This window comes from Pinus tabuliformis, chromosome 6 (genome assembly GCF_031772625.1).
Source record: "Pinus tabuliformis cultivar Carrire ecotype Pingquan chromosome 6, CPIR1, whole genome shotgun sequence".
Taxonomy (NCBI): domain Eukaryota; kingdom Viridiplantae; phylum Streptophyta; class Pinopsida; order Pinales; family Pinaceae; genus Pinus; species Pinus tabuliformis.
In genome coordinates this window covers 1,218,418,353-1,218,434,594 of record NC_142292.1, presented here as the reverse complement: position 1 = coordinate 1,218,434,594, position 16,242 = coordinate 1,218,418,353, and the positions used below count along the sequence as shown (strand labels likewise).

At 40.2% G+C, this 16,242-nt stretch overlaps 1 protein-coding gene across 1 annotated transcript in view; it reads right to left on the bottom strand.

Annotated features, from left to right (window-relative positions):
• Nucleotides 1-4,579: 4,579 nt before the first annotated feature.
• Nucleotides 4,580-16,242, bottom strand: part of LOC149263074 (uncharacterized) — a 283,712-nt gene continuing 272,049 nt past the window's right edge. Inside the window, exons 13-16 of the mRNA XM_089386194.1 lie at nucleotides 8,643-9,003; nucleotides 7,595-7,820; nucleotides 5,212-7,512; nucleotides 4,580-4,990 (exon numbers count right to left, since the gene is read on the bottom strand). Of these exons, the coding sequence (XP_089242320.1) occupies nucleotides 4,884-4,990; nucleotides 5,212-7,512; nucleotides 7,595-7,820; nucleotides 8,643-9,003 (2,995 nt within the window). The 3' untranslated portion in view covers nucleotides 4,580-4,883. The remainder of the gene's footprint in view (nucleotides 4,991-5,211; nucleotides 7,513-7,594; nucleotides 7,821-8,642; nucleotides 9,004-16,242) is intronic.

The following is a 16,242-nucleotide window of genomic DNA, read 5'->3' as shown; positions in this document are numbered from 1 at the left end:
TGCCAAACTCTGTAGAAGTGGAGTAGGCCCTCCATGCATGTTCCACCACTCAAGAGCAGAAAAATGCTCTCGATCTTGAATTGCATGCATGCTCCCAAATGGACCAGTGTTGCTCGTATAGTTGCTCACCTGTCTCCGTACCAATGCAGCCTCCTCATTATCAGGGATTAATCTACTCAATGCAGCCATATATTTTTCGTGAACCTCTCTATCTTGGTGTGGTTTTTTCCTGCTTCCCCCCCAGGTGCTGGTTTTGAAAGCCATGATGGATGATAGTATTTAGGTGTCAAAACATATGCTAATGCATGCAATGGAACATTTAGCATTTCCCATCGGTTTTCCACCTCTGCACGAATATAATTGTACAAGGTGGTATCTCTAGGCTCAACAATGTCTTTAATCTGCCCCAACATGCTATCCATTTGCTCATACACCTCCCCAATTACTGGTCGATCTGAATCTGCAAACTTGATCATGTAATAAATTGGTTTGGTGAATTGCAAAACATATTTAACCTGTGACCAAAAGTAACTGTCAAGAACAGTGTCCTTGACTTCATTAGCACCATCTGTGTCAGTGTTAATTTCATCCCATGTTTCAGCACACACCAGATTAGTTAAAGCTTGTCTCACCCTCACTAGCCGCCTAAAGGTGAGGTAATAACTAGCAAATCTTGTCTTTGCAATTTTAAGCAATTGCAACTTGGAGTAAGTGCCATAGAAGTAGTTTACCCTTGTATGCCCTGTGATGAATTTAATGAGCTGCTTCCCTTTCCTGTAAACCTCAGCAATCCACCCACAATCTTTGTGTTTCACAATATCATGCATCAAAAGGTTCAATGTGTGAACCAGGCACCCAGACCAAAAGATGTGTGGATGAGTACGCTCAATAATTTTTCCTGCTGCCTTACAATTTGTTGCATTATCTGTGATCACTTGAACCACATTATTCGGACCAACATCTTTGATTGATTTCAATAGGAGATCTGCAATGTTTTGTGCAGTTGCACTGATGGAGGAGGAGTCATGAGATGCAATAAATACTGCACCACTAGAAGAAACACCAAGAACATTTATCAAATGTTGGTTTCTAATATTTGTCCACCCATCTGATACAATGGATACCCCAGAATCCACCCACTCATGTGTAAAACGTGTCAAAGCTCTTTGAACCTTAGCTTTTTCTCTTTCTAATAACACTGTTCTAGCTTTCTCATAGTTGGGGGCCTTGTATCCTTTTGGGGCTTCATTGATGGCCTTTACCATGTCATGCCAATAGGGAGAGCGAAGCACATTGAATGGTACACCGCAAGCACAAAGAAAACGGACTATCTTTCCATCCACATCATCCCTCCCAGCAACATTAAGGAAATCCCCTATTGTTTTTCTACCTCCAGAGGTTGCAGAAGTACCATGAGGAGATGGGCAACTACCAAATTTAGAGGTTGCACTTGATTCAGAATGAGTTTTTTGTTTCTTGTTTTTTTGTTGTGCAGCCATCTCTATTTGGATGTATTTTGTTCTTTGTTCAGCTGAAATTTTTGGGCAAATTTGTACCCCCACAGAACCCTTTTTTTCATCACTGTCCAGCACCCCACAAAGATGCCTCCTCAGACGGGTATATGAACCACAATATGGTTTTCCTCCATGACAATCATGAGGGCACATCCATTTGTAAGATCCACCACCCTTTCCCCCATCAAGTTTGGTCACATAGTTCCACAAGGGTGTTGTTGTACCTTTCCCATCTTGTGCTTCAGTGTCCCCTTCAAGTTCATCCCCTTCCTCTTCAAACCCTTCCTCCTCATCATACATTGGGTCACCAAGTTCATCCCCTTCCTCTTCCCCTTTATTCCTCACCTTTGCCATCATTAAAACCAAGAGTGGAATGATACATAGAAGCCAAAAGAACACCATCTTGGAATATGGATATAGGTGGTGGACAACCTGTAAATAAAGGAGCAAGTAGAAACAATAGGAAAGAGTAGGAGAGGGAGGAGAAAAATACAATTTTTTTTCAAAAAAACAAGGGAGTTTGGGGTTTGAACTTACCTCTTTAGCTCTTGTAGATGAAGTCCTCCAAGCTCTTGCTCCAAGCTCCTCCTCCTTCTCCTAGCTCCTCCTTCTTCACTCCTCCAAGCTCTCCTCTCTTCTCCTCTCCTTTCCTCTCTTCTCTTCTCCTCTCCTCTCTTCTCTTCTCCAACTCTCATAAACTCAAAGTGAGAAAATGAGAAGAGAATGGGGGCTTTATTCTTTTCTAAACTCACCCTAAACTAACCCTAACCTCACCCTAACCCACCCCCTCATGCTAAGTTAAGTGAACTTTTTAAAAAAATTAAAAAAAAAACCGAGTTTGATAGCTGACCGCGCGGATTCATATGGAAGCGCGCTTCCGGGCCTCGTGAAGCGTGCGCTTCCGGGCCTGAAGCGTTGCGCTTCCGGAGGCCCGAAGCGCCCTCCGAAGCGCGGATCTGGGCCAACGCTTCCATAATTCCAGGAATCGTGAAAAAAAAAAGGAATCGCGCTTCAGTAAATTTGGAATCGCGCTTCGCCTAGAGGTTCCGGAACGCTTCCGTACGGGACGCGATTCCGGCCTCGGATCCGGGGGGGGCGATTCCTGCAACATTGATACCAATCCACCAGATTTTTGAAAAGCTAGGATCCGGATATGGTGGGGAAACACCAAATATGCAAAATACACGAATATTTTTTATTTTATTTTAAAAAGCATTCAAAGTTAAAAATCAAAACCATTCATGAATGACAACATTAGAACTGAAATCATTAGTTAATTCATAAATCTGAAGATTGAAATCATGATGCACCATGCTTTAAACAAAAAGGGTAACTGTTAATACAAAATTGAGTGTCTTGTCAATGATCACTTTATTGATATGGTGATTTTTTTTTCAAGGAAAAAATCATAACTTCTATTATAATAGAAAGTTACATATCGTATATGCACCAGGTGAATTCAAAAAGTGACCAGGTCACTCAAAACAGTTACCCATGCCAACCGCTGCCTACAACTTCTAAAGAAGAAACTAAGCCCATATCTAAACAAAAAAGTCTCCCAGAGGCCCAAAACAAGTATATGTCGATCAATAAACGGTGTACATTTGTAATGTCCAAGTATATGTTCAGCATATCAAAATATATGCATAATCGTTTCATCATTTGTCAAAAGTATAAGCAGAGTATCATATGAGAGTGATGAATCGCAGCAAACATAATATATCTATCCATCAAGTAAATGATGGATGAATAGACTCCTGCGCCAAACGATCTATATGCTCAGTGATCCACCAAAAGCCCAGAGCCTGTGCAGCCCCAGCTTTTGAAAGAGAGTCTGCCATCCTGTTCTGCTCCCTGTGAATGTGTCTGCAATAAATAAAGTTGAAAGACAGCTTTAAATGAAAGATCTCATCAAGAATGGGTAGCAATGTGTAGTTGTGACATCTCTGAGTGGAATTAAACCAATTAATGACATTCATCAAATCTCCAAAAATCTGGATAGAGTGACAGTCCTTTTCCACAGCCAAGCATAAGAGGAGTTTGAGAGAAAGCAGTTCGGCAAAATTGTTACAGCCCCTACCAAGGCCAATCTGGGAAAAGAAATAGTGTTGATCAGAAAGATAGAGGACAATACTTCCACCACAAACCCCATCTAAGTAAGCCCAAGGGAAAGCTCAATCAAAATCTTCCACTATTACAAGACGAGGGATATAGGAGATATCAGCATGAGGTAAATGCTCAAAGATTGCAGCAACTTGTGCTGCCACCAAACTCTATTGATATGATGATGTACAGTAGGTCTAACTACATGTCAAAAAATGGCTCTATATGCTGATCAATTGAATATTTCAACTCTACATCTTAATCAACCTGTCATCTTCCTTGACAAGTGGCTTAAAATCTAAAAATCCCCATCTAGTTACAGAGGTGAATGAATATTTTACATTGTTTGAGAACATGCTATAGTCTATGTATCATACTGTTCTAACAGGACTCTTCACCTAGAGTTGGATGGGATTAATCTAATTAAATTATTAATGACAACCATGCTTTGTACACTATATATTATTATCTATGTATTCTTTTAAAGCTTTCTTGTTAGCAATATCAAAAATTGAAAATTAACATTTTGATATGTCAAACCGTTCCTAGTAGCATTATGATGTGCTTTACAACCTATAGGTATTTGATAACTTAGACAACTATACAGCATACAGATTACTAATAAGTGATCTAACTGAAAATCTAAATAGAATATTTAAAAAAAATAAAATCTCTCTAAACTTATTTGCTTGGGATTCAACGTGTAAGAGCTAGTTGACACAGGATCTGTTTCAATAGCATGGGATCCGTTTCCAGGTTTGAAGGATCCGTTTATGTGGCGGATCCCACATGGATCTGGGTGGATCCGTATCCAAAACAGAGATCCGTGAATCCAGCATCAAGATTCCTTGGATCCAGGGAACATAGACTAATTCTCAAAGGACAGATTATAAACAAGTGCACAAAAAAAAAACATTTATTTTAAATGCATAATCTGATATTTTGAGATTGCAATTTAGATATGGTGAAACTTCCATATTTCAATTGCGAAGTAGATAGAAATTTAGATTCTGGGCTGAAATGTGCTCATGAGCTACTGAAGAAAAACTTCAAGCTCCAGTAGCATATTTCTTTGGGGAGGAAAACGTTATTCTTTCTGTCATTAATAAGAACATGATGACTTGAGCAAACTTGTAATATATAACTGCCTCGTTCTGATGCAAACTGAACAGACTAAACCATTCCTGAGAAACCTTGCTTAAGATACTCTGCAATATATTGAATGAGATTGAAGCTATACTCTGCAATTTGCTAAATACGTTGAATCTACTTTCTCATCTGAGTGAAGAGGTTTTGATGTGGATTTGATGAACTGGGTGATCCTGTGCCGAAAGATGAAAATCCACTGCCACCAAATGATTGGAATCCACTCCCTGCACAATAATCATAATGTACAAAATAAGCACAAAAAACTGCTAAAGTGCAAACCACGTAATATATCAGATTCTCATATTCGGAAACTTAATCTGCACATGTGGTATATAATACATAGTGAAAGGAAATATTTGGCCATGGAGGAGACAGCCTCTGCAAATAAAGAATCAACAGAGAAAATCCTTTTGTATGGGAAAAGGAATAACAGCCTTTGACTTACCTGCTCCTGCACCTGCAAATCCCCCACCAGCTGCATTGGCTGCTCCAGCAAATCCACCGCCACTGGCTGCAGCACCAAACCCACCTCCACCTGCAACCCTGGCAAATCCAACACCACTTGCCACTCCAGCAAATCCACCACTAGAAGCTGCTGCTGTAAATCCACTGCCTGGTACAGGACTTGCAGTAGTGAAACCTGCACCAACTCCACTACCAAGCCCTATTTGCCTCGATTGGCCAAAAGCTCCTAGAGCACTTCCCAGAGCCTGTTGTCCAGCACCAGGCTGAGCTGGTTGGCCAAATGCACTAGCTGTCGCTGGAATAGGGCTGATTCCACCACCCGTTCCAAAACTGCCACTAAATGGATTTGGAGTTGATTGTGTAGATGATTGGGCTGAAGGTAAACTGAATGATGCTGGCCGAAACAATTCCCCAGAGTGGGCACTCAATGAAAACACAGGGTTTGATTGGCCAGTAATCAAAGGACCACCACCAAATGGATTAGATTTTGCAGTAATAGGTGTGGTAGATCCAAGCCCCAATCCACTAAAACCACCAAAATTTGTAGCGTCTGCTGAAGTAGTAGCTTCCTCCTCCATATCTTCCTCATTAGTAACAGCGGGGACTACTACTGGCAATGAACCTGATGCTGTATTTTGCCCAAATGAGAATGAATTTATAGGAGTGGGAGTCTGCTGCATGATGGTCATAGATGCTACACTTTCCCCAAAACTGGAAGTAGCATGACTTTGTTGAGAACTAATTGGTATGCTTGTGGAGCTGGAAAACCCAAAATTGGTTGAGGCATTGGGTCCTGAAGATCCAGAAATAGGAGCAGAAAACTGTCCAAATCCCAAGGTTGTTGTTGATGGAAAAGAGAAGGCTGAAGCAGATGGTATGGCAGGAGAAGTGCTAAGACTGCCAAATACAGGAGTTTGCTGTGAAGAAGATGGCATAAATGGAGAAACTTGTGAAACTTGTGAAACAGGTGTCAGTGTCAAGGACACTAAAGATGTTGTAGATAGAGATGATACAGATGGAGAAACTTGTGAAACAGATGTATGGGCCAAAGAGGAGACTGAGGTCACTGTAGACGAAGACAGATTTGGACTGGACAAAAAGCCTGATGAGGACAAGCCTGGTGGAGAAGCCTTCACCAGTACAGATTCGGACTGCATACTAGTATCTGGTCTCCCCCCCAATCCAGAAGTCTTTAGGTTACTTTGTGTTATGGTTGGAGCACTGATCTTTGATGGCATTGAAGAGATGCCAGATGATACTGCTATGCTTTTCCCACCAGAGGTAGTAAAAGAGGGCATGCTGGAAGAAGAAATCTTGGGCTGAGGAGTGGCTTCAGTTACCACTGCATTTTGAGGTTTCGAGCTAAAAAATGAAGGAACTTGAGGTATCATAGTCCTGACATCTGGGCCTGAGGAAGCACCTGTATTTGCTGCAGGGAGTGGATTTAAAGAGGACTTTACTTCCCCAGAACTTAACGATGACCCATATGAAACTGCCAAATTCTGACCAGCCGTAGCACTGACTGTAGGCATACTAAAGACAAAAGGCTTTACAGAATGTGATCCAGAATGGACTGCAGAAGATGACATAGTTGCAACTTCCGAGTCTTGCGCAGAAGATTCAGCAGATGTACTACCATGTTCTGTACAGGACATAGATGATGCAAAGAGACTTGGTCCCCGCAACAAAGAGGAATGTTGAAAGTTCCCACCCAGCTTGGGAGGTGATGTTACAGGGACAAAACGAGTCTTGATTGATTCAGGTGTTTCTGTTGCACTATCCACATGTAAAGCATTAATTTGAGAAGATGCTGGTTCATTTGGTTTTGTGGAGAGCTTTGATCTCTCATCGATTTTGGAGGTATTTTCTTTGAGTGCACTGCCTCCAGATGTCATTAGCTTTGGAAAGCCAAAAGATGTCTGAGTCATACTTCCTGAACTTACTTGCGTTGTAGTTGATTTTAAATCTGTCAAGCCTTCAGATTGGTTTCCAACCATGAGTCCATGTGATGTATTTCTATTAGGAGCCCTTACTTTGGGCTGCACAAAAACAGCAGAAGAGCTTATGTTTGAATCAGAACTGTGCTTTCGGAATGTTTTATCTTCAATTATATTTATATGGGGACGATAAGATCTACTTTCTGCATCCAAGCTTTTCAATGAATTTGTTGAAGCTTGACTTGATACTTTTTCTGGTGACTGCGAACCATCATTTGACCATTTGAAAAATGATTCAGATGAAGATTCAGAAGGCATAGTAGAGGCACGTGGAATATTTGGACCTGTAAAGCAAAATTTTAAGTCAAAAATTTGCATATGACAACATAAATATCAACTCTTAAGTGAAATGGAACAGAATATTACCTTTGGCTTTAGTGGATTCTATCAACTGGTTCTTTCCTTCAGATGGTCGATATTTGAACATGGTTGACTTAGATTCTTCTTCACCAAACATTTCAGATGATGCCCTGAGTTGAAAAAATTTACTTTCTGTCGGCTCTGACCATGGCTTATTTGCATTGGCCATTGAACTTGGTGCAACTGAAACCCTTTTCACTGTAGTTCTTGTTGTGCCAACGTTGGCCCAAGCCTGCTCAAAAAGAAGCCAAAATATATCTTGAGAAAAAAAATTGTAAATGCTTAAATTCAATAATATGTAGTAGCTCTAAAGTAATGCATTTCTGACAGAAAATAAATACGGTCAACAAAAAAGGAGAAACTTCCATATCTAAAGTCAAGCTGGCTTGAAAATCATTTGTGAACTGCTGTTTTATCCAAGCTTCGAACTATAGATTTGATAGATATAATTAAATATCCAACAGAATCACTAAGCAAACTACCTTAGCAAGATCAACAAATATCGTTAAAGACAAACCTCACAATTGCTATCCTATAATCCTATTTACAAACAATAATCACCATGTTCTCGAAACCTGAAGAAAACTATTTTCAAGGAAGGTTAATCAAACAGAAAACATGCATTCACGACTCAGAAATTTCTTCTGTTGTTCTGAATTCAGTTTCTAGCATTAAACTCATCATTTAATCCCTACAATTAAGATCTATATTTCAGGGCTGTTCACCATCCTTCTTATCTTATACATCCTTAACTATGCAAGTGCATCCAACCCTGGAAAATATAGTGAAAATAGACAACTGAGAGGATAAGTTTCAAGTTTTCAACCATCTCCTACAGTCCCACTGGTGCATGAAAGGTCAAAAGTGGAAAATTGCAAATGACGGTAGTGGAAGACCAGACTCTCTCTCCTAGACTGCCCAATGCGAAGAGACAAAAACTTGTTCTAAAGAAAGAACTGTCGTATAAAGCACATAAGAAAAAACAAAACATGAAAGAACTATACATATTTGACTATTCAATTAATTCAATTCAATCATAGGTTCAAAGAATTACATTGTCAATCGGGTCTCTCCTCCTCCTTACAGAGTCTGGTTCCTGCAACATTAATGCTCTTGCCTGTTTCTGAATAGGGCTTTCCTTGCTGGTACTCAATGATGGTGAATAAGTAAATTTCTGCAATAAGCGAGGACTTGTGACCTTTTCCTTCATATCTGAAGGAAAGCAACTTTCACCAGGGGACAGACCAATTGATTTAAATAGCAAGTCCTTTGTATTTCTTGACTTCCCAACCTTATCAGGTGTTAAAGAGATATTTAGAGCCTCCATTTGCTGGGAAAGGCATTCTGCAAGTTGTTCTGCTATCACTAATTGTGAGTTCACAGTGCTATAAAAGCTTTGCAAGGACTGTAGTTGCCTGTCAAAGAACCAGCAGCAGAGTATTCAGAATACTTCAATAAACTTAAATTAAGTGGCACCACTATCATGATCTTATAAGAAACAATCAGCATGTTAATTTTCAATGGTTACTAGGGGAAAAACAAGCTGCACATGACTCATCAAGTCTATGCCTCTTATATTTTTGAAAACATGCTTCAAATTTCTCTTAATGTGACAAGGAAGTACAGGCAAGAGAATATTAAAATAGAAATAAAAACAATGAGCACAGCACCAAGCAAATCATGGGTTCAGTGCCAAAACCTGAAACTAACCAAACTTTCAAGAAAAGAACTTAAGACCAACAAAACAAACTAAGAGACTTTCCCTAACAAAACAAATCGAAACATGTAGGAGAGAGGCATGTTCTCAAATGCAAAAACTGAGAGACTAGCAAACCTTCCTTTCACAAAGTAGAGGGTGCTCTGCAAGGGAACAGCATGACCCTGACAGTAATAGCTGAGTGGATAAGATCACTGAAACAAGAAATTAACGGCCACTCATGACCACACATAGCCTGAACCTGGAACTACACACCCACGGATCTATTCCAGAGGTGTGGGGGGGAAGCGCACACCAAAATTCACAAAAGCCTGAGATGCAGAAGTCTTCCATTGGATTCCAGTACAAGCAGCTGCAATGTTAGTTTTTGTAGCATTAGATGTGTCCTAGCCACAGAATTTTGTGGAGAGGCTAGAATACATGAGATCTCCAAAACCCAGAAATCATTTCTAGAAATTCTGCCTAGAAGTGTCTCAATTAGATTATTAACCAATTTTTAAATATTTCCTAAGTCTAAACTTAGGAAATATGGTTAATTAATCAGTATTAATTGAGATAAGGCGTGAATCATCTAGAAACTCACACGGATTGATCCAGAAATGATCCTAGCCATTGATTAAGTTTTAATCTTGGTCGTTGGTGCTCCAACAGTGGATTATAAAAGAAAGTCGATGTGGTGATGGAGATCATCCAGTGCAGATACTCAGTTGCCCAGGCAATTCGATTTTCTCAGTAGCAGCAGCTCAGCAGAGAAGATAGAGCCAGAGGGTGAGTAGCAGGTGGAAGAAGAGAGCAGCAGCATTTCGGGAGAAAGTTTTCAGTTCCTAGAAGAGTCGAAGGAAGGAAGACTAAAATCTTCAGAGGGCCAGCGTAGGGACTGCGCAGAGGCTAATGCAAGCATCTTAGTGCAGAGGTTGGGGAAGCTATTTCGGAGGCAGAAAATAGTTGTGGGGTGAGAGAAAATTCTCACAATATTTTTGCCAATGTTTTCTTCAGATTAGATTGCCAGTTGGGCATCTAAATTATTGTACTCAGAATTGTTGTTGAACATTAATAATAAAACCCTCATCTGTTGCACTGGTTTCCCAAGTTGGGTTTTTCTGAGGACAATTGTCCAAAAATAACTGTGTCAATTTTATTGTGTGCTAGAATTTCTCAATTTCCAGTATTTTATTTTCCGCAGTATTTTTATGGTGAAAATTGCAGCTGTGATTTTATTCGTTATTTGTCGTAGTAAATAAACTGCAGAATTAATTTCTGAGTTAGAAGAATAATCTCCAGTAGCTGCAATAGATAAAATTTCACATGGTATCAGAGCTTAATTGATCAGCTAGGAAGCTCAAAAGCAGAGAAAGGAATTTCGTTGTTCAAAGGGAGCAGCAAATCGAAATTCCCAGAGAGACTGCACAGAGCCTAGAATAGGCAGTTCGAGTTGCTAGGGCAGCAATTCGATTTTTCAATTGGAAGGAGGTAGGAAAATCGAATTGCCCAGATTAGTGATTCCTACAGTGAGACAGAGTAGTTGCAGCTCATATTTTTTCACTGAGCAGAATACTGGTTGGACGCAAAGAGTTTTGTTGCAGGTTGCAGAGGAGAATCCGCGTCGGGAGGAAAAGAGAAATAGCACACTAAATTTGTTCCAGTATAGCCATGGACAGAAGTAACATTCAGGAGACTTCAGATTTGCTTTCCAGATTGGAAGACAAATTCGCTTGCTTAGCAGGATTAGCTTCACAAGGGGTCTGGTACATAGACAGTGGAGCTTCAACTCACATGACAGGGGTTAGAGAATTATTCTCTAGCTACAAAGAGGAGCAGATGGATTTCCAAATTACTATGGGAAACAAAACAAATGTACTCCAGTACGGGGAGGTATCATAGATTTTAGAGGGGAGTCAAGAGCAAGCACCAGTGCTTCAGATGTATTGCATGCGCCAAGATTGGATATGAACCTGATTTCAGTATCCCAATTATAGGATAAAGGGTACGATGTTCACTTCATAGGGAAGAAAGTGTATGTCAAACACCAAAGTTGGAAGAAGGTAAGACAGATTGGAGTTCGAAGTAACAGGTTGTACCGATTACAAATCGATTCTCCAATGGCACTGATAGGCAGCAACAATAGTAGTGGGAAGGAGCTGAATGAATTATGGCACAGAAGAATGGGACATCTACATCATGGAGCACTTAGGATGCTCAAAGAAACCGTAACAGGGGTTCCTGAACTAGGAACTGAACACGATGATGTGTGCAGAGGGTGCATACTTGGGAAGTATGCTAAGGCGGCATTTCCAAGGAGTGACAACAGAGCTGATGGTGTGTTAGGACTTATACACTCAGATATTTGTGGCCCGATGTCCACTAGAGCTCTCAGCAGTGCCGAATATTTTGTCACCTTTATTGATGATCATTCCAGGAAAACCTAGATCTACTTCTTGAAGACCAAGGATGAGGTCTTCGATCGTTTCAGAGAGTTTAAAGCTCTCGTGGAGAATGCAACAGGGAAGAAGATCAAGGTACTTTGCTCAGATAATGGTGGAGAGTATATTGATAAAGACTTCATAAATTTTTGTGCGAAGGAAGGCATCAAGAGAGAATGGACAACTCCATATAATCCACAACAGAATGGTGTAGCGGAGTGGAAAAACAAAACCATTGTTGGAGCTGCAAAGGCTATGTTATATGACCAGGATCTACCCAGATTTCTGTGGGCAGAAGCATGTAACACGACAGTGTATATTAAGATTAGGACTCCTTATAGAGCATTGAAGAAGAAAACAGTAGAAGGAGTCTTCAAGGGCAAGAAGCCTGAAGTCAACCACCTCAGAATTTTTGGCAGCGTTGCTTATTGTCACGTGCCAGTTGATAAAAGGAACAAACTGGATCAGATTGCAGAGAGGGGGTTTTTCATTGGGTACATCGAAACCTCAAAGGCATTCAAAATCTACATTCCTAGCAGTAGGAAGATAGTAGTAAGGCGAGACGTGAAGTTCGTGGAGGACCGAGCTTTCAGGAGGCCTTGTGAGATGCCTACAAGTTATCAGAATCAGTAAGCGAAAGCTCCTTTAGTCCAACAACAAGAGCAACCAGTGGGACAAGAAAGAGGACAGTCACAAGGGTCAAGTACTGTGACCAGTACCAGTATTTCCTCAGGGGCAGGAAATATGGGGAGTTCTCAGCAAATGGAGCAACAAAGACAAGATGAGGAGGACTTGGTAGAACCTCCCACGACTAGTGGTCGAGCCAACAGAGAGGTTCATCAGACATTAAGGGATGTAGAGGTGTTTATTGGAACTCCTAGGATGAGCAAGAGACAATGCAGACAACCTGACGGGTACAAGCATTGGTAGCTCAGGTTGCAGAACCTTCTAGCTTTCAAGAGGCCGCATAGCATCAGGTGTGGATAGATGCCATGGTAGAAGAGTATAGCTCTATCATGACGAATGATGTTTGGGAGGTAGTGCCTAGGCCAGAAGACAGATCAGTTGTAGGTTCGAGGTGGATCTATAAGATCAAATATGCGACAAACGACAATGTGGAAAAGTACAAGGCTAGGTTCGTGGAAAAGGGGTATGCACAAAAGGGATAGATTATGAGGAAACATTCACCCCAGTTGTCAAATACACTTCTATCCGGTCAATTATATCTCTAGCAGCTCAATGGGATGGCAAATTCACCAGACGGACGTCAAGACAACCTTCTCGAATGGAGTAATAGAGGAGGAGGTGTACATAGAACAACCAGAGGACTTTGGAACTCAGGACTAACGCACGCATGTGTGCAAATTGAAGAAGGTTCTATATGGGCTCAAGCAAGCTCCTAGGGCATGGTATGGTAGAATTGACACCTACTTGCAGCAGATGGGGTTTATCAAGAGTGACACAAATCCCAACCTTTACTATTTGATGGTAGAGGATGAGCCCCTCATTCTAGTTTTGTATGTGAATGATCTATTCTTGAAAGGATCACCAGGGCTCATAGAGGATTACAAGAGGAACCTGGCAACAGAATTTGACATGAAGGATTTGGCGTTGATGCACTATTTCCTAGGATTGGAGGTGTGGCAGAAGGATGGGGAGATCTTCCTTGGGCAAGGAAGATACGCTACACATATTCTGAAGAGGTTCAGAATGCAGGATTACAGACCCATGTCTACACCCATGATTACCAATAGGAAGAAGATAGATGTATCAGATGACAAGGATGTCGACCCAACCTTGTATAGACAGCTCATTGGGTCTCTCATGTATCTGGTCAACACTAGGCTAGATATTTGCTTCATAGTCAATACCCTTAGTCAGTTCATGGTGGAACCAAAAAAGGTACATTGGGTAACAGCGAGGCATATTCTAAGGCACAGTCGAGTATGGGTTGAAATATACTCGAGAGGATGACATCAGACTTTGTGGGTACACAGATGCAGATTGGGCAGGCAGTTCAGTGGATAGGAAAAGTACCTCCGGGTACTGCTTCAATGTTGGATCAAGGATGGTTTCTTGGTGTAGCAGGAAGCAGAAGTCAGTAGCATTGAGCTCTGCAAAAAATAGAGTATATGGCAACTAGCACAACTATGTGCGAAGCTATATGGCTTCAGAAGTTGCTAGTAAGCTTGTTCAAGCAGAGGATGGAGGCGACCAGTGTCTATTGTGATAATTAGAGTTGCATAAAGCTCTTTGAGAATCCAGTGTTTCATGACAGGTCGAAGCACATCGATATTTGGTGTCACTTCATCAAAGATTGTGTACAACGAGGAGCAGTCCAACTACAGTATGTTCCCACAGAAGAGCAGGTTGCAGATATACTCACGAAAGCTCTAGGGAGAGCTAAGTTCATCTATTTCATAGAACATATGGGTATGGTGGAGAACCCGTTTCAGTAGCAAGGACAGGCTATTTTGGATGTTGCAGTTGCAACAACAACAGATGAGAGGGAGTTGCAGTGCAGATGCATTGTTGGCAGTAGTATAGTAGGGTTAGAAGCAACACAAATGCAACGTATATCAGAGTTGCGCAGTAGTTGGTGGGCAGCAAGAGCCATACATCAGCAGCGTAACAGGAGATGATGCAGAGACAAAGTGTTGTTGCAGGAAGCAACAACGCTAGAACACATTCCTCGTTAAGAGGGAGTGTTAGTTTTTGTAGCATCGAATGTGTTCTAGCCACGAAATTTTGTGGAGAGGCTAGAATACATGAGATCTCCAAAACCCACAAATCATTTCTGGAAATTCGACCTAAAAGTGTCTCAATTAGAATATTAACCAATTTTTAAATATTTCCTAAGTCTAGACTTAGAGAATATGGTTAATTAATCAGTATTAATTGAGATAAGACATGAATCATCTAGAAACTCACACAGATCGATCCAAAAATGATCCTAGCCATTGATTAAGTTTTAATATTGGTCGTTGGTGCTCCAATAGTGGATTATAAAAGAAAGTCAATGTGGTGACGGAGATTGTTGGGCCTCAAATATGCCCATTTTTCTACCGTATAATATCACTGTTCATAACCTAAATTCCTATATTTTTAACTCATTTTGCACCATAATTCCACAACTTTCCGCCAATACATATCCTACACTTCGTGGTTGATTATCATTAGTTTTCTTGAATTTTCTATGATTAGAGATGATTTTGTCATGATTTTGCTAATGATGGCTTTGCCAAGTTCATTTACCATAGGGTTCCATTGCTGAAATTCTTCACAATTCAATTAAACTAGTTGCTACAGGTTAAGTACGGAATAAATTCATGTAGATGAAAATCTAAACTTTGTGCTCAAATGAAGAAGAATCTTGAGATTCCGAGATGTAAGTTTTGTTCAGAATACCCTCATTCAGGTAACCCAAAAACTGTTTGTCAAAATTCGTGATTATGAGGAAGTTATAGTCAGGGGAATATTCTAGCACAGAGTTAAGTACAAAATCAGTGTCGAATTCGAGGTTTGACAATTTCGGCCAACATCCACGTGGAGGACCACGATTTGGATAAGTTTCTTTATGCTCAAAAAGGGAATTAGTTCCTCTAGCTACACCATGATCAGGATGAACCCAACCGTGACCCATTTGAAGACTCTCCAAAAGATTGCATATGGCTTACTTTAGCCTTAATATTGTATTTACTTTTTCTAGTTAGTTGGTTGTGTCTTGTTTTCGTCGGTTGCACTGTATAAAGCCCAATGCTCTCTGCATGTACGTGGCAGTAGTAGTGACAATAGCAAGCAAGAGGGGATTGTTATGTAATTTTTTTTGTAAGAAGATTTACCCTCAAGTGACATTGGAGACTTTGATGTATCTGCTGTTGGAATTCATGTTTTGCTGAACCTTAACACATAATTCTGATTCTGCACTTTAATCTCTGTAAGTATTAATGTGTTCTGATTTTTAAAAGAAGTATTGCGTTAATTTAGACTTGCTCCAGGAGTGGCAAGGGCCCACCACCACCCGGAAACAAGTCTTGTAATTAGTATAAATTGTAGGAAGTATGTTTTATTGAATTTCGTAGATTTACATTTCAATCCAAAGTCATTTGCCGAATAGATCTCAGATTTACTGTGTCTCATTTCGTACTTAAGCATTTACTCTACTTTTCGTGGATTTGAACGAATATCTTGTCTTTAAATCGTTGTAAACCAGAAAGGATTGTGTTGATTGATGATTCTCGAATATTAGTTGCATTGGTTATCGATTGAGTTTGTAGCTTAGTTTTGAGACTTAGTATAATCATAATAAGATTGGATTGAAAACTGTAAGTTAATGCTCTTCTGTAGGAATGATTTTTTGTGTTTATTTGCAGTAGTTTTAAATTAGAATAAGCTTTGATATTTGAGTCTTTTAAATATGAGTGTGTTAATTTAGGCAGTGTAAGGATATTAATTTGAAACTGTCATTTAATTTCTTTTAAAGTTTTTGCAGAATTGAATGCGTGAGCTAGATAAGA